This window comes from Semicossyphus pulcher, unplaced genomic scaffold, assembly GCF_022749685.1.
Source record: "Semicossyphus pulcher isolate SPU_LCO1_2020_fin unplaced genomic scaffold, fSemPul1.0.p SCAF_9, whole genome shotgun sequence".
Taxonomy (NCBI): domain Eukaryota; kingdom Metazoa; phylum Chordata; class Actinopteri; order Labriformes; family Labridae; genus Semicossyphus; species Semicossyphus pulcher.
The window spans coordinates 4,626,930-4,645,695 of NW_027211770.1; the positions used below are offsets into that span (position 1 = coordinate 4,626,930).

The 18,766-nt window shown below is 40.3% G+C and overlaps 1 protein-coding gene across 2 annotated transcripts in view; it reads left to right on the forward strand.

The window, feature by feature from the left end:
* Positions 1 to 18,766, forward strand: part of grik2 (glutamate receptor, ionotropic, kainate 2) — a 264,962-nt gene that overhangs the window by 234,919 nt on the left and 11,277 nt on the right. Inside the window, exons 16-17 of one of the 2 annotated variants that reach the window (XM_069655421.1) lie at positions 6,129 to 6,379; positions 6,647 to 6,674. In XM_069655421.1, the coding sequence (XP_069511522.1) occupies positions 6,129 to 6,379; positions 6,647 to 6,674 (279 nt within the window). The remainder of the gene's footprint in view (positions 1 to 6,128; positions 6,380 to 6,646; positions 6,675 to 18,766) is intronic. The other variant, XM_069655422.1, reaches the window with a different exon arrangement.

An 18,766-nucleotide genomic window follows, 5' to 3' on the forward strand; every position in this document is an offset into this window, starting at 1 on the left:
AGGAGGACAGGTGGACAGTGACGTTGGACCTGTTGCAGGGCAACGACCGTTTTGCACACGGCTTGCGCTGGTTCAAAAGTGACAGTTCGTTTTTAGGTAAAGTTGGACATTTAACGGAAGCTATGTTTCAGTTGTTTAACAGTTTGTGTGCATTCATGACCGACCACAAGCATGTGTTAATGTGTGTATTCATTGTAAAAGGAAATAGTTTCTGTTAGCAATTTATGGTCATAATATTGTGAGATTTATGTTAATTGTAGATGGCATAACGTGTATGTGGGTAACATAGTTAATGTAGATGTCTTTGATCCTCTTTGTTTTAGAACACACTCCCACCTAATATGATACAGTAAGTACAGTGCCTGAGCATCTGTGTACATTGATTTAGTTATCAATAAATGCTGAAAGGAATCCCAGCCTCCCGTGTCCTGACTAGACACCCCATGTTGATGACTTACCTCCCTAACCACAAGAGCTTCACTACAGGATGGATGTATGGATAGATGGATGATAGATGATGGATGGATGTATGGATGGATGATAAATGATGGATGGAATGGATGGATGGATGGATGATAGATGATGGATGGAATGAATGGATGGATGGATGGATGATAGATGATGGATGGAATGAATGGATGGATGGATGGATGGATGATAGATGATGGATGGATGGATGTATGGATGATTTATGGATGGATGGAATGAATGGATGGATGGATGGATGGAATGAATGGTTGGATGATGGATGGATGGAATGAATGAATGGATGGATGGATGGATGGATGGAAAGGATGGATGGATGGATGGAAGGCTAGGAATCTTGGGAAACTGTGGTGTTACAGCAGCAGCTAATCAAAGCGAAAGTCGCCTACGTTTGAGGGAAGTAGCCTCTTTTGCCTGACAATTACAGGCACCACATCATGTGTATCTACGTTCATTAGAAGTACTGACTATTAAAGTGATTGCACCCAGTTGGACAGAAATCAAATGTGTAATGAGTTCTGCTTCAATTTAAGAACTGCTTATTTACCAAATTACATCTGTTTGATTTAGCTTTTCTAAGCGGATGGAATTGTAAGAATAAACCCAAATCAAAAGAGTGTCAGGCACTGCAGCCCATTTGAATTTCTATTTTTAACTTCACTGAGAGACAATGCATCTTTGTGCTATTGCTCTTGCTTTAATCTGGCAGATTACATCTATGTGTCTTATTCAGGATTCAGCTGGCCCGTCACTTCTCTCTCTCCACTCCTCCCTGAATTGGAAGATTAAGCTGCTCTTTTATGGGCAGACATGCAGAGGCCTTTTTTCTGCTAAGAAATTAACATATTCTGTTTAGCCCTGCCAAGGATAACAGCACATTCCTCCATGTATCAACCAACCACACTCTCCTCACCACTTCTCCTTATGTGATCACATCCAGCCAATCAGCGCTTACATGGAAAGCACTACAAGGACATTATATAATTCATTATATTATTATACTTTGAGTCACTTGCCCTGTTTGTACTGTAATTGGCTCAGTAAGAGAAGTGACGGACTTTGAATTAAAGTTATGAAGGATCAGTGGAGGTTCTGGATTTACGTGAATGGACTTTGGATGATGTATCATAAAGAATGCTATTGCAGTATTGAGGTTTTGGTGTGTGATGAAGGCATAGGAGACTGGACTGATTGTACAGCACTGCTCTGACCAATGAACAGCATATCAGTTTTTAACACATATTCGTCACTGAGTATAAAGGCATGTGGTATTTGTGGAGCCTTGAATTATCACAGCCTAGACCGGAAGGCTTCCTGTGTAAAAAAATGCTGCAGGGTCTGATCATGAGCAGCATATTTTACAACTCTAATATGAAACCAATTGACAGAGGAAACACTGTTGCTCTATTTAAACTCAGTGGGTCAGGAGGCAGATCAAATCGTTCACCTTTTTTATGTTCATATGAATGTGTGTTACAACACTTGCCAAAAACGTGGCTGGCACAGTGCAGCACAGGTCTTGACTACACGACACAGCGCTCGTGTTCATCTTGCCCGTGATATCACAGTTGACGTCTCTCCGTTTGTTTGAGTGGGGCAGAACTGGCCCAATTTCAAGGCTGCCTGTTTCCATGTCGTGGCTTGTTGTTCCTCTGCGGAGCTAAAGGGGAGGTATCTATTGTAGATGGCAGTGAATAACTAGAACCGGAGTGCGTTTCATGTTCGCCATCACCATGGTGATAGATGCTTTTGAACCATGCTGGCTGGCTCACTCTGAAATAAAGAGTCAGATAGCAGAAGCCCTTGGGCAGAGATGAAGGACAGCAGAGATGTTAAAGAGAGTGAACATGGCCTTGTGACTGCAGCCAAGCAGCCACGACGCTGAGGCTCCAGGAGGGGAGCGTGGCTGATCATTGTCACTGTTAGGGTCTTTTGGGTCCACTACGTAATACTGCTGCTAAAGCGGCTCTGCATACTAACTGCTCATCCCAGAGACGCCACTCCATCGGAGCAAGCCAACTGTTAATGTTTTCTAATCTAAACATGTTTTCCTCCCTGTGCTCCAGGGAGAGTTCATTCTAAGTGTTTGCGATAATAGGTGTTATTAGTTTTTTTAATAATTCAAGCTGCATTAACATCCTGATTGCGCTGCATCGGTGTAGCACAGGGTGGTTTGGGGAGTGGGAGTGTGGCAGGATTCTGTTTTTCTTTTTTCTCTCAGCGTTCAGGTTTAATCAGGGATCTCGACGTGTGACTGCTTTTTATCAGCAGAGCAGCGGAAGCTGTTGGAGTGCTTTACCTGACTGAAGAAAGGGAGGCGGAGGGCTGCTGAGTAGACAGAGGAGGGGGGAGGGATTCACTGAGCGCTCTGCAGGCATCTCACATGGGCAGGGGGGTGTACTTCAAGCCTCACTTTGGGGACCTTAATTTATTGAGCCAAGGTAACAGCTCACAGTGAAAACATTAGCAAACATTAACCATGGCCACAGGTTTTAATTAGACAGCCATACAGGTGGAATGAGAGGAAATATGAGCCCCATAGATGTGTTAGGCTTCATTAGTTCAGTGTTTTGGGCCCGTGGGGACAATAAAGTGGTAATAGTAGACATTAGCATTAATATTTTACAATGTTAAATGTGCAATGAAATATACAGAAATGTAGGCTGGAATTTACTGAATGCCCACTGAAATATAATGACATTTTAATCAAAATACACCAACATAAAGCAAAGTTGACTATCATAGGTTTAAATAAGGCTGTAAAACAACAGCATGAGAAGAATAAAGCAACAAATAAATTGGAAAAACAAGTCAATAGATAAATAAAGCATACGTAAATATGAGAAAGAAGTTGACTTAGAATGGGAAGTAACTTAATCACAATTACAAACACTGCTAGCAAATATGGGACATGTGAAGCTAAATACCAATTAGCAGTATTTGCCAGTTATGAGAGGTCTGCTAATCGGAACAGTACACACATTTTATGCAGTAATGATGATCCAATCAAAGCTGATCTGCACCAGTGAAAATCTAAATTGCATTACTTGTATTGGCTTAATGGTTTTTTTTCATTACATACTTTTAACACAGAAAGTGCGTTTCATTCGTTGTTCCCATTATCTTTATAGCACAGACAGCCAAGGGAGGACAGGAGGGTTTGCATCCAACCTGGACTTATTTCTGTTGCACTCTCCCACACCCCCTTTTACATTACATACTATAAGACAATCACAAGAAGGGTAAGTCACAAAACAAAGCACACATGGCATATTGTTTAAGTACAATATATACAATGAATTGACGTTTTCCAATCTAATGTCACAACAGTTTGAGACATTCAAAAAAATACAATATATAATCGTGAGCATGGAAACTTTGTGTTTGTGTCGGTCAGCTCATATTTTATTCAGAAGGACGACTCAAGAAATTTAATACATTATAGATAATGATTTATGTAGCCAAGCAGCCTTCAGGGCTTTCTGCCTAAAGTCTATCATCATTGTGTGTGTCCTATTTGAAACCAAAAGTCATATTAATGTGTACTTAAGCCCAACCCTAAACTTGTCCTTAATAACCATAAGTATGTTTAGTTCCTACAAGTTAGAAAAAAATTATGATGTTTAGGCACCAAAACTACTTGGCTGGATTCGGATAAAGAAGGTGGTCTCTGTTAAAATATGGATATCAAAGAAATGATAAAAGAATGTAGTCACAATATGTATTTTGCTTTACTTTACATTACATCAGTTAAAATAATTAGACTTTGACTTTCAGCCTCATACGGGGCACCAAAAACAGTGCCCTGTGTCCATCACCCCCAACTGCAGTGCCGTGGACTTTCTGGCTCTGTGTACGACCTCATAAGTTTAGATAAAGGCGTCTTGCAGGTCCATGTACACAATTCTATAGACAGAATGTTATGACTATTTATGACCTGCCGTGAGACCGGGTGGAGTATTAAAATCATAGACTCATAGATCATAGATCTCAAAGAAAACGTTATTCAAAAGATCTTCACATCTCAGAAGATACATTTAGAGGTGTCTTATATGGGTTGACACAAAAACATGGAACATGCTGAACCAATGCATTACTAAACCACTGCACACCAACTACATCAGTCAGCTACACTGATTGTCTCTTAAACATAGTAGATTTAAAGTAAGCTCAATATGTTGCTGGTATCATCATGACGCAACGGTACCAACATTGCAGCAATCTAAGCCTCTTTCTGCACTCAAGCACTGCATGGTACACAAAGGAGGAAGTGAGGGAATGCTGAGAGAAAATATCTCAAAATTATCTTTACTTCTAAAAGTAAAAAACACAATCTTGATTTGGTTTGTGTTGTGCTCCTTAAAATACTATACAGCATTTGTATTTGAAAGATAGAATCTCGAAGTTCTCAGTTTCGTTTTATTTGGCGGAAACTACTGGAGATAAAAAGCAATTGCGGGCGCATCCATCCAAGATAACCAGACGTCCAAGGTTGGCTACGGTTGTAACTCTTGATTTTCCTGGCTGACAGTCGCTTTCCTTTTTAGACTGTTTGCCTTCATCTGAGCGTCGCGTTTGTTAGGGTAAGTTGGGTTAGGGTTAGGGTTACCATACCTTCTCTGCCAGACCAACCACTGCTGGCTGATGGAAAACGCGTCACTAACTGGGCGCCGCTTGTGATTACACCCAGTCCATAATAATACTATATACTGCAAATGCAAAGGCTTTCATCAGTGGGCCATAGGCTCAGTCACCATTGTGTTACCTCATTCTTTGATAGATAAAGACTTAACATTTAAAAAACATGTAAATCTTTGCGATTATACCTTTACATACCACTACTATGAAATTAACAAGAAATGAATACAGTTAACTTTATACTTTTATATCTCTACATACTGACTCTGTAGTCATGCTGATGCCTTTAGGAGGAAATCTATCTAGCCCGTAAAACCTGTGCAAATGACACAAAAAGACTCCGCCTCAATTTCCAAGCACACGCAGAGGGTTGAATGCACCTAATTTTACAAACAGCAGCGCAAACAGCACCGTGCAGTAAGAGTGAAAATATACCGTCTGCAGAGAGCTGGTGGGAACTGCAGCGCAGTATTACAAGGGCTGTACTATAATCTGGAGACCAATCAGTCCAGGGAGAGAGGCTCAACCCTCTCATGGGCACATGGGCACATTTTGGAGCCGTTACGCAGGACGGGAATTATTATATGGATGAGCTGCTGTTGCACGCTCGTTTAAAAAATGAAGCTGCGTTACAGACAGTGAAACTAGTAAACACCTGTCGAGTCTCCTCTCCCTGCTCATCACCGATCTGTGCATGGAGTTGAAATCTGCACGGATCTGTGAAACTTTATGGACGTGTTTGTGCTTATTATCAGTGCAGTTTGCTTTGTGAATGAGACCTTGAGGCGGAGCAGATAGTGGGTGCAATTCATTCTTAGTGAATTCCCCCCCCGAGTTTTTTCCCTTATTAACCCTGTTTGGTGTCAGTGTTGGCAGTTGGTTTTCTGTTTGATGTTAAGGAGACAATACTAGACTTGGGCTGATCATCAGAGTGGATTTGTGTCATCCAGTCCATGTCCTTATGTTGCTTGCTCGCTCTGACCTCATGTTTTTTGATCCTTCAGGCTCTCCGTACAGAGATAAGATCACTATTGCCATCCTGCAGCTTCAGGAGGAAGGGAAGCTGCACATGATGAAGGAGAAATGGTGGAGAGGAAACGGCTGCCCGGAGGAGGAGAGTAAGGAGGCCAGCGCCCTCGGGGTGCAGAACATTGGAGGGATCTTCATCGTCCTGGCTGCTGGACTTGTCCTCTCAGTGTTCGTGGCTGTCGGAGAGTTCCTCTACAAGTCCAAACAGAACGCACAACTGGAAAAGGTAAAAAAATCCCTTAAATATTCATCTGCACATTGTTTAAAATAATGATAGCAGAATTTCTTACCATATCTCTTGGCAAAGACGAATAAATCTTTAAATGCTAAAATGAAACAAAATATATGCTAAATATTTTTATTTTTATCATTTCTAATATATAATTTAAACAATAATCTGTTTGCCAATTTGCGGAACATCACACAATAATGACATAATGACATATTATCTGCAGGAAGATAAGGGTTGGTTTCTTTGCATTTATTCACTTAGGCCCAATGGCGACAACGAGATAAGAAACGTGAGGAATTCTGCTGTCACCATGGATCCAAGCTAGACTATAACCACCATCTCAAATGACCTCAAGAAAAACTCCAGAAACTGTTTTTTTTATTGTAATCTAATATGATCTAAAAATTCCCAAAAGTACTGAGCTGTCTTTTGTTGTTTTCCTGAGGGAATGGGAACACTAAGAGCAGTGTAATAAAACGTTTGGAGTGCTGGCAGTCATACACAGCTGCATCACAGGCACATGTATTGCAAATGTTTGCTCTGCTGCATGACCCACGTCCTCAACAGCCACTAACACACCTCCCCCTTCTGCTGTCCATCTCCACTCTGCAATCATCATCCTGCTTATACTGTTACAACTCTCACTGTTCATATCTGTGACACTTAGCCGGTACATACTGTAGCCTTTCAATGACACAACAAAACATTGTGTTGGTTGACTTGAGCTTCCCAGCAAACTTTCTGACATTTAAGAGTTACTGATTTAATGGCCTGCACCACCTAAGAAATACCTGGGGCAACTGTAAACACATGAAATGTCAATGAAAAGGTATAATTGCACCTTGGTTGTCCTTGTTCAATACTGATAATAACTGACAATAGATGGTTTCACTTACAGACTGCATATCAGAACTTCAATAACTTCTTGTCAAGTGAAGCCAATGCACGAGGCCTTAAAAAGAAGTACGACTGTATTTCAGGTTGCTTCCACTGTCACCCAGGATAGAGGCAAAGCAATGCGTTTCCACCCTCTCTTCCACATATGGTCACTTCCGGTTTGCTAAACCTGAGGATTCGAAACAGCGGTCCACAAACCCTCCACATTTTTTTTCACTTTTGTCATGTTCAAAACCCAGGAGACATTTACTAACCCTTGTTGGACCACATACAAAATATAACAGATGTTTATATTAACTTTCTGTTGACTTAATAAGCTGCCAAAATATGTAAACAGCTTCACGTGTTTAACCCACGTCTACTTTAGGCTAGAGGCAGCTCGAACTGTGTTATGGATGTCCATAACAGTTTTTGTATAAATATCTGTATGTGTATATTTTAGTCAAAAGTGGTGCATTTAACAGTGAGAGAGATATTTAATTGAATGTATTTCTGACTTCATAAAAAACAGTAATTAATTATTTTATTAGCTCCAAAGATTAACAGTAGAAGCGAGCCAGAAGCTCATATGTAGAAGACGATTGTCAAATTAGCCTTCAGTTAAGATTAGCTAATAAATACAAGACAAAAATATTTCATAGATTGTATAGGTTTGTTTTACTGTGTTTTCACAAAAGCTGATAATAAATAGGGAGAAGCACAAAGCGGTGTTTTGCCATAAATATATAGTTCGTATTTAAATGGGAAAAATGTTTTTCAGGTAATGTTTCTATTCAAAGATTATGGTTTAATACACAGAGATGTTGGACTTTTAATAATGACAATATTTCATACTCACAACCTTTATGTGTACATAGCTAGATATTTTCTGCATATACTTATTATGTACTATGTTGTGACACAACATGAATACTGCACACAGTTTTACATAAAACTAATAACACATTTTTTTAGATTTACAACATTTTATTGTTTTAAAGTTATTATTATATTATACATTTAAAAAAAATAATGCTGACCAAAATAATATTTTGGTCAAAACGTCAGATCTGTGTACTGAATAGAATGACATATTGAAATTGTGTCCTAAAGCTTTGAAGCCATTTACCAAAAGAACAATTATCCAATGGAGAGCGTCAAAGGCAGCGTCGATCCTCTGTCAGTGCTGTTTTGCCTGAAAAGTGAAGGTCTCATGGGAGGAAAGACATGATCATTTCAAACTCTGGGGCTATACAGCACTTATCCTGGAGGAGAGCGGTAACAGCCTCCTTAACATTGGATTGTATTGATTGTACAGTTTCTGAGGTTTGCCCAGTGAGCCTGTATTGATAAGTCACACACTCCTGAAGTGTAACTCTGTTGAATTAATACACAGAGAAGCCCTCAAAGATGTTAACATGGTGTAAACATAAAAATATATTGATGAACCATTAACACATACACACGTCAAAAGGCATTGACTGTGAAAAAATGTGCTGAAAGCACAGCAGTAAAATAATACATTACACTGTAAGTGCATGGCAACCAAGGTCACTAGGGTTACTCCATTACGGTGATATTAACCTGCTAAAATGTTTCCATGACTTACAGTCATACTGCCTTCCAGACACCTTTCTTTGACATCCACAGACTACACAACAAGTGATGACGAACAAGCAAACATCTCCCAGGAGAAAACATTATGTAAAGCAGCTTTTATTTTGCTGCCTACAGAGCAAACATTTGCATCTATGCATGGAAGCACAATAATGTGATACACAATGTAAGCTTATAAAAAAGACAGCTTATCACTGAAGTGAGAAGTATGCTTCTTATTGCACATCAAGTCATTAACTCAGATTTAAATGGTATGGAAGGACACAATCAGTACTGATCATGTTCTTTCACTTCAGTTTATAAAATGTAGAATAGCAGAGGTTAAACAAATAATTTCAACCAACATGAAGGTGTGTTTTATATAAAAATGGTTTGGCGTTTATTTTAAAGGAAAGTTCTGGTACTATTATTTTTGGATTAACAGCAAATCTCTTGAATAGATCAGAACTAAATCAGGGTTACTGCACTCTTCTGTATTGTAACTAAATAAGGGAGTGTATATTTTAGGATCAACGTGTAAAACCTTCCCACGTATTCATAATATTGTCAGGTGAAATTGAAAAAGTCAACAAAAATATCAAATGTAAAGAAATAGGATTAGGGTTTAGAGAAGATTTGGAAGATTAAACAATTAACTGCAAGGGGTAACATCAACAAACAAAACACATTGATGCGTTAAGTGTGAGTACAACCTAATTACTTTTACAAACCTGCACCATCACAACCTAAGTTCATTGTGTTATACTGAGATTTATCTACTTTTACATGAGATGCTGCATTCAAATAATGTAGCTGCTGCTCTGCCATATTATCAGACATAATGTACTATATGCAATTCAGTAAGGGTGCATATTAGTGTGCAAAAGGTGTCGATTTTGCACCCCTAACGGCCCTTTCAGACATGATTTGAGCTGTGCTCGACGCTGGGTTCAGTGTCACAAATTAAACAGCTTACCTAGCTAGGTAGCCAAGTGACGTGTCATGTACTCATTGTAGCATAAAATAGTTGTGGTCAGGTTCTGTTGTTGCATTGTGTCTGAAAGGGCCTTTATTTTGGAGGGTGTGCCCGACTGGGCCCCATATAATCTCTATGAACAGATTCTGCATATACATGCGGATGGTGTAGACAAGTGACACAGTTTTTGGTGTCAGACAAATTCTGGTTTCTGTTTGTAGTCTGAGCAGTATCCTCCAATAGCATTTCAACTCCAACTTCATTTTCTCTTCTCAAGTTTCCCGTCATACTGTAAACAATGGCAACACATTGAAATGGAAGTCCTTTATCACTAACTGCTGGCTACACCAGAAACCCAGAAAAGTTGGCTTTTGCTTACAAACAATGGCCAATGGATTCAGAGATTGTGCCTCATGCAGTATGGCTGCCATGGGTATACTAGTTGGTCCTTTGTCTTGCTGCCCAAGGTAACATACCCGGGGCAATAAGGCTACCAGGTTTATTATTGCCAGGGGTAGCTTATATGTAGGCAGGATTGACATAATATATACCCCTAGCATTAAGACGATTAGCCTACTACCCCAGCGGTACATTAAATGGTGCTCCTGGGGTACATTAGGTACCATTAGTAACATTATTGCATGGGATTCTTGATGTTCACGTAGGATGTGCTATAATGTAGCTGGACAATATGTACCTTGGCAGCCTTATTGCCTGGGGTACATTTTGTGTATGCGTTGGCAATAATGCTAACAATGACGCATTGGGTGCTGCTCTGCCTTATTGTCTAAGGTAATATTCCCCTAGTAAAGCAGGAAGACATATGGTGCTGCGAGGGTGCATCATGTACCACATTACTGCCTGGGGCCCATTACTTCATGTAGAATGTAGCATAATGTACCTGAACAATAGTCAACCCAGGGGTACTCACATACTGTACAGAAGAAGTGGCCACAGTGAAGTCTTCCATTGATATGGGAACCTCCCTTTGAAGCCTCAAGTTTGGCATTTTGACCGCACCATTTATTTCTGTTGAAGCAGAAGTGAAGAGACAAGAGAGTGATCGTGCTTTGTTTAATCTATCCTGTTGGACAGTTTGCGCTGGTAGACACTTGTAAAACACAAGTAGCTCCACCCTCAAACATACCCTACTTTAACGTCTATTTGATTCTAAATGGGACCATAATTAACAAAAGGAACATCATGATGTTTTGAAGAAGACTTGAGTCGCCCCCTGCTGGTCATTAAAAAGCATGTAGGGATACAAGTATGCTTCAGGGATACATTATGTACCATTAGCAGCCTTATTGCCTGGGGTACAGCATGTGTTTGCCTCACCCACAAGAGGCTGCCAGTGATACATGAGGTGCTGCTCTGTCAAGTATAGTAAGTAAACAAGTATACATATACACATTACATGAGTATATATATCTTAGATCAGTATTGCTGTCTCAGTGGCTCACACAAAACAGGTAGCTACCAGGACGACTGACATTAAAATGTGTACTGCTGTGAGTATTTCTTCAGGTTGGTGCTGGCCCTTGCTTTGCATCAGTACTTCAGATCAAAATGCTTACTGGGATGATGTATTGATATTTAGAACCAACTTCATCTGACTCAAGTGTGCTTTTACAGAAAGTACTTCTTCCGCAGCTTGTTACCAAGCCTTGAAAAAAGGTTTTAATATCTAACAATGTTATGAGTGAGTACACCAGGTTATAAGAGAGCATATACTGAACGATAAGACATACAGAGCAGCACTGCTGCAGCACCTACATTTATCCTTAAACAAGGTTATTCCTCTATTCAGAACCAGCTAAATAAAGACAGACATGATGAATATATCCCACAGGCACCTAGCAGGCATAGAGCAGATAGTCTGACAACTTATTTTGAATATTCAAGGTTCCTCTATTCAAATTACAACATACCACTCGACTTTAAACTTTGTGTTGACGATGAATTGCTTGCACTCTTGTTTTTAATGCACAAATGCACTACAGTCACATGTTCAGCACTCTGCTATGTGGACAGTCCCTTGATTGGTGCACATGGATGTGTTACGAATTGACACACTGTCACTCAGCGTGGGATTGCACAACAAAATATGTAAGATCACTTGGCTGCCGTAAAATAGGCTAATATTAATCATAATAATTTTGGTTTTCGAAGGCTGTTTTGATGCAGCCAATAATTAGTATGTGTTCACTGAAATAGCTTCAGAAAAAGTATTTAGACCATCATAGAATAGCAAAGCCCCCCACTAAAAGCCAGACAAATTAAATTCTTTAAGGAGGGTTATCAGCCATTTGAAGTTTATTTTCTGATTAAGTGGTTCTCAAGACTCTGCAGGGGGTCGAAGTTGTCCACAATCGCTTTCATTTTGATGTATTCCATATCCCAAATGGCCGTTTTCTGCTCACAGAGCTGAGCCCTCCGTTTCTACCATAGACTGTACAAAAGACATGGACGCAGCCACAGTGACATCATACACTGTTTGGTGGACTTTGTTTTCAATCCTCTAGTTTGGCATTTTGGTCACGGCAATCTTTGTTTCTTGGAGCCTAAATGTGCCATATTTGGACAAGAATGTGGATAGGCATTGCTACACCTCTATCCTGGTTAGCCAGGCATCCACTTGTCAATCAAAAGTAGCCACAACCCAAAGCATACCCTGCTTTATCGTCAATTTGACTCCAAATGGTTCTATCGTTTACTAAATGAATATCATGCTGTATTAAAGAAGACTTGAAATTAGACCATAAACTTATAGGTAAAATGTTTACTTAGGTAATAACTCAAGTGAAAAGTAAGCTCTCTTTCCGGTACACTCGTTTACTATTAGACTTCTTTGCAACCAGCCCTGTTAGGAAGAATTCAGGGTTAAGGCGCTGCCAGATTCACTCTCCTTATGAAACCAAGAGGCTACATCCACTTCTTATACACAGTCTATGGTGCCGATGTACTATGATGCACTACAGCATATGTTCTTGATATTCAGCCCTCAAGTCCGGCCCAGCTTTAAGACCAGCTTACTTTGCTGTCAATAATGACATTAGTGGGCAAAAACAGTGGGATTGTCTTCATTGATCAATGACAAATTCATTTCTTTCTAAGTCCCATCCAAATGTTCAGGCAGGGCCCACATTGGTTTTCCTTGGTAAGCTGGCCTTCAACTGGGCATGGGTTCAGGGTGGGCTGTGAAGTGGGTTGGTGTTGGGGCTTACATGAGCAACCCAGAAGAATATACATTGTCTCCAAATTGATATACCATGGGTACTTGAAGGGTCCCAAGTAGAATACAATCACATATTTTAAGGCCCTGTCTGGAGCCCATTGAGGGCCCTTCATCAACCCATTTTTACTAACCCATGTTGGGCCTCCACAAAATAAGTAGACACATTTGGCTGGGTCCAAGTTGGCTTTACCAGACTAGCCCAGGTGCAGTCCATTTGGTCCCCACGTGGGTCTGCTGGCTGGGAATATCTGCACGAGCCTGTGGTATGGTATGGACAGATCAGGGTTGTGGAAAATAAAGCATGGTTAAGGTATAATTGAGTTTAAGCAATGAAAGCACTTTGTTGAGGTCAGGGAGAGATCATGGTTTTTCAAGTAGCAGACATTCATCTTTGGATTGTGACGGGACATGAAATCTGGTCTCAGCCACTCCAACACCCAAACTGGTCCTTCCTCTTCCTCTGACTGGCACAAAGAGAACAAACACTGGCTGATTCTAAATGACGAGTTATCATAACTCCACTGATAGTGGGCTGCATTAAAAAGAAAAATGGCGGGGTGCCCCCTTGAGCTTGGCAGGTAGTGTAGACCCCCTGGGTATCTGAGCCATACAAAAACACAGACCTCCAGCAAACACTCAGAACTAACCAGCCCTCTGGTTAGCGTTAGCATTGGCTAAATAAGAGTGTAGTGGAACAGTGTAAGCTGCCAACAACTGAACTGATGAACAGTAATGTAGAGTATACAAGTCAGACACAACAGAGAAACCCTTGGAGGATAATTTTGTATTCTTTAAGTATTAAAGAAAAGGTAGAGGAGGAAGTTTTTATATTTTGCATTTTGATAATAAAAATGTCAAAATGTCAAACTTTCCTCTTCCTGTTATTTTAGAAATCTATATTATCTGAATTGGGTTTTTTCTTACACCTGGTACAAAGAACTAAAGTTGGACTTTACTTGCACTTTGACTTAAATCTCAAAGTGCAAAGTTCTCCTCTTTTCATTTTTTAGGGTTAACTCTAACCCCAACGCCTGGCCCTAAAAACTTCCCTTCTGTCCGAAAGAAACCCCAGTAATAATAGCAGCTAATGACTCAGGCTGGCTGATATGAGATCTTAGAAAGGCCAGTACTTGAAAACTAACATGTCGATCTAACCATCACCGCAGCGAGATTCATTCAGTCCAAATACTGAGCAAACAATTATAATACGCACTGTAATATGTAGCTTGTGCATCCCCCAGCCCCATGCTAATTAGTATCAGGCTAACCTGTGAAAATGACCCGTCTATTTTGTTGTTTGTGAAAATCAACCATATATTTTGTTTCATTGCTCGAGGCTCCTCGTGTAATTGAATACCACCTACTCTTACAATATGGGGTTGTTTTCTCACCATCATGCTGAAAGTGTCAAGTTGAAAAATGTGGTGCTAAGCATCTCTTTGTTGTGTTTCGCATGCTTGACAGTGCACACCCTGCAATTTGCATTTTATAATTACTTCTGTTCTGTAACATTAGAAAGGAGCAAAAACAGCAGCTAGTCATTTATATAATGGGATGAGCCATACACCCTCTTATACAATAGGGGAACTGTTAATAGTGTTTTTAAAGGTTAAATAGACATTAAGTATGTGTTTTTCAGATTACTGCATTTAATAAATAGATTGTAATACCACAAGAGGAAAGCATTGTCAAGAGGAAATATACACTTGTTAAACATTTTAATAAAAGTATTAATAAACATTTGATAACTTTACAAACCATAGACCTCTGTAGGTTTGTCATGTTGATCAATCCACCAAGGTCATGACACGTTTGATTTCTTTGTCGTGAGTCTGCTCCCTTTATATTATTTCTGTACATTCCATTATCACTGCTACATGGCCACACATTCATCTTTAAAGAGCCCTCCAAAAGTTTGCTTGTTTGCCTTCGGATCCACAGGCAGGAAAGAAGATAGATCAGTTTCCTCTGCTCCCCGTACCGAGGTAGATCTGGGAGCTGTTCAGCCCAGCATATACAAAGACAGCTGGAACAAGCTAGCTCCCATTAAACCCTTAAGCTGTTTACTCAGGTAACAAAACACCTGCCTTTACCTCTGGAAACGGCCAAATCGCAGGAGTTTGGTCTGAAATAGAGAAAGATACTCTTCTGGTGCTGAGGTTTCAAGGATTCTGCTTGAACACTACAGTTTTGAATTCTTATGAGTTCAGTCAAGAAAGGTCCAAAGTCACAGGTGTGACAGAAAAGAGCTCAATTTGTAATCAATACAAAAGCATGTTTGCTTACGTTCCAATAATGCAAAACTATAGGTGATATGTGTCCAGTAACGAACATGAGTGGGCCAAACCAGTTCGGTTTTCAAAAAACAAATTATTTTGATTGAGACAAAACTTCAGATCCGTTGTAGCTAGGGTTAGCTGAGATCAACCGTCTCGTACATTGACCAGTGACATTGGCCCAATTCAGATAATGAGTCTTTCATTACATCTCAGCAAATGTCAGAGCCAGTTTCCAAACAGGCATTTAATACATTGTTAAACTGACCGGATACATACATCAAGTGTTAATTAATCAAATAATAATACTTAAATAATAAATAAATAAATAATACTTGTACGTTTAAAATGATTCTTCCTCCATTGCCACTGATAGATCCAAACAATTCTCATTAACCCACAGACTAGTCCTCTGAGTGAACTGCTTCCACAAACGTGATTTTAACGATTACGTTTTTTAAAGTAAGACAACAATACAATTTGTGTTTGATATGTGTCATTTCTAAAGCTCAGCTTGAACTTTCCTCATGCTAATCTTTGTGTTCACTGGGCAAATGAAAGATACCAACTACAACAAAGATATAACATAGAAGTCCTCCCAACATATTAAGACCCATATTAACGTTGGTAGTGAGGCAGCAACCTCTACTGGTCCCAGGACTATGTAGAACCAGTAACCCATGTAACCAACGTATGTAATTGTTTAACCTTACATCCTGTTTGTAACGTAATGAACATATAATTTAGCTAATGTAACTAGCGCACTTACTTAAACTCAAACAATTTTTTTCAAAACTTTTTCTAGGACGCTGATCAAAGTGGGATTTTTTCCCTACGTTAGCCGCGTGTTCCTCCTCCGTGTTCCTCCTCCGTGTTCCTGGAGGTATGAGAGGGTGTTGCCTGCCAGCAGTAGGGGGCGCTAATTTAGGAAATACTCCTGTAGGTTGTATATCTCCTCTCGGGCCGGGACCATCAACCTATGTGTTCTTTTGTGTGGGAGGACAAAAACACACATCCTGGACCTCCATGTATGAATCTGTGTCAGTCTTCTCAGCTGACTGAGGGTACGATGGCAAACAGGATATCTGTGGGTGTCAATCAGTTTCTCATGTGCACTTAGACTATGATAGACATATGGACGTGTGCTCTCATAATCCCTGCTTGAAAGGAAGAGCACAGAGCAAATGGGCCAGTGTGTTAGAACCCTCAGAAAAAGATGTCAGTGTGTTGAAAGATGTTTGAGGAAATGATTCCTGCTAATTTAACCAAAGTTAAATCTCCAGAGAACAGATTTTGGACTCCATAATTTTCCACTGAATCACATGCCTCATAGACTTTAAATGGAGCATTTCTTTGTCATCTCCATGCTCGTCTGTCAGATTTCCATGATTACCATGGTTGTCCCCTTCCTCTCTGTCCTCCCTCTCCTCCTCCTTCGCCTCTTGTTCTTCTCTTTCCTCTCCCGTCCCTCCCTCTCTCAGCTTCTTCTCAGCTTCCTTCTCCCGCTCCTCCTCTTTCCGCTCCTCCTCCTCCTGCTGCTTTTTCCTCTCTTCCTGCCTGCTGCTGAGGCTGCCGCAGACTAACCTGAGTCTCTGGGTGCAGGGACCACCAGCTGTGTGTGAGGAAGCCATCTCATCAAGCCAGCACACACACACACACTTACACATACAAGCCTGCATGCATATGGATGCACACACACACACACACACACACACACACACGCAGACATATAAAGAGATGTCTGTGCTCAAAGGAAACGGTCAGACTTTTTTAACTCCAAAGATTTTACTGAGGAAAAATCTGCTTTTGAGGCAGAAACACGTAAAGTAGTGAAGCTGTAATAAAATCCTGGAACCCACTGACATCTTCTGACAACTATTTAAACTCTCCTTAAACAGATATTTGCGTATTAGTGTAGCTAATGATCCATTCAAAGACTCAAATCTTGCATTTGAAGTTGGTAGTCGCACGGAGAAACCCTATCGCTTTTCAGAACAACCGCAGGACTGGAAGCCCCCAAAAGTTAGCCACAGCTTCCAAAGGCGGCGTCGTTGTCAGTCGATGGGTTCCGACACATAAAATACTTGACATTATGAGCCAGCTTCTGTTTACGGACTAAACTCAGACCTAACTCTAGTATATTTAAACCTGGTCTACAGAGAGAGACCTTGTTGTTACAGAGTAAGATGTTATTTATTTTATACCAGGAACAACTCTAACCACTCTCTCCTCAAAGCCACCAGACTCCAGTGACATTTCACCTTGCAGAACAGGGGAGTTGCTTGGCTACCACTGCTAATTTTCTTGTTCTGCAAGTGAAATTGTTTGGTAGGTCTGAGGGGAGCTATGCAACACTTTTTCTGGTTAAGAAAATCATCTTCCTCTGAAACAAAAAGGTCTATCTCTATAGGGACCCTTTCTGTCATGTCGAACAACATGAGCATGTCTGTGGCAAAAACCGGCACTAATAAGGGACAGATTCTGATTAGGTGCATTTGCCCCAAAAGATTACATAGCTGGAATTACAGCTGTCAGAGGCCATCTACTGGAGCACTTCCCGACCTTTGTTGTGCTTTTGTTGTCTCCCTTGAGTCTCTGTGAGTCGCTGTAGATGCAGGGTCAGCCTCACCTGCGAGTGCAATGAAAGTGACACTATCATATTCTGCATCCTCATACATCAGATGTCATATTTCAACCACATTTGTAACGTGTAAAGCTGTCCCTTTGGATAATGCTTCATCACGTCACTGTTACCTTGAACAACACATCCCTACCTGCCCCCACAGCCCCCTGCAGAGCTGTTGTCACAGGGAATCCCTGTTTAGTGTCTTTCTCTGAATGATCATTAAAAACATATTTCTCAGTTTGATGGTTAATCCACCTTGTCCACACTAGAGAAACTATAATACCTACGTAGCTGTCTTTGTTCACCATTGGCAAAATGAATCAACACGTTATTCTTCAGGTGACTTGATACTTTTTTTTCCCTTTCAAGTTCGTCAGATTGATAACACGATGTTTTCCTTTAGCTGTACAAGACAGAATAAAGTAACCCGTTATTTTTTAGTCACTAGAGCAGCTCAGAGGAACTTTGATGTCCATCCTCATAAAAGTTTCCGGTCGTTTCAAAGTAATTTGAGACTCAAGTTTTTAGATTATAAACACTGACTCACACTGTTTTCATACGTTTTTCTTTTTAAAAATGTAGCATTGTTAAACACTATAGAAATGTTTGGCCAAGGTAAGTCGTGTTGAGTCACTCACTACTGAGGAGGAAAGTGACAAGTTTTGAAAGAGTCACACAATCAAAGCTTTGGAATCACAAGAACACACACACAAATTACACACTCAAACATTTGTTTGAGTTTTATGCTCGAGGGATTAAAAGTTTGTGTGTCTGAATATTTGAATACATGCAG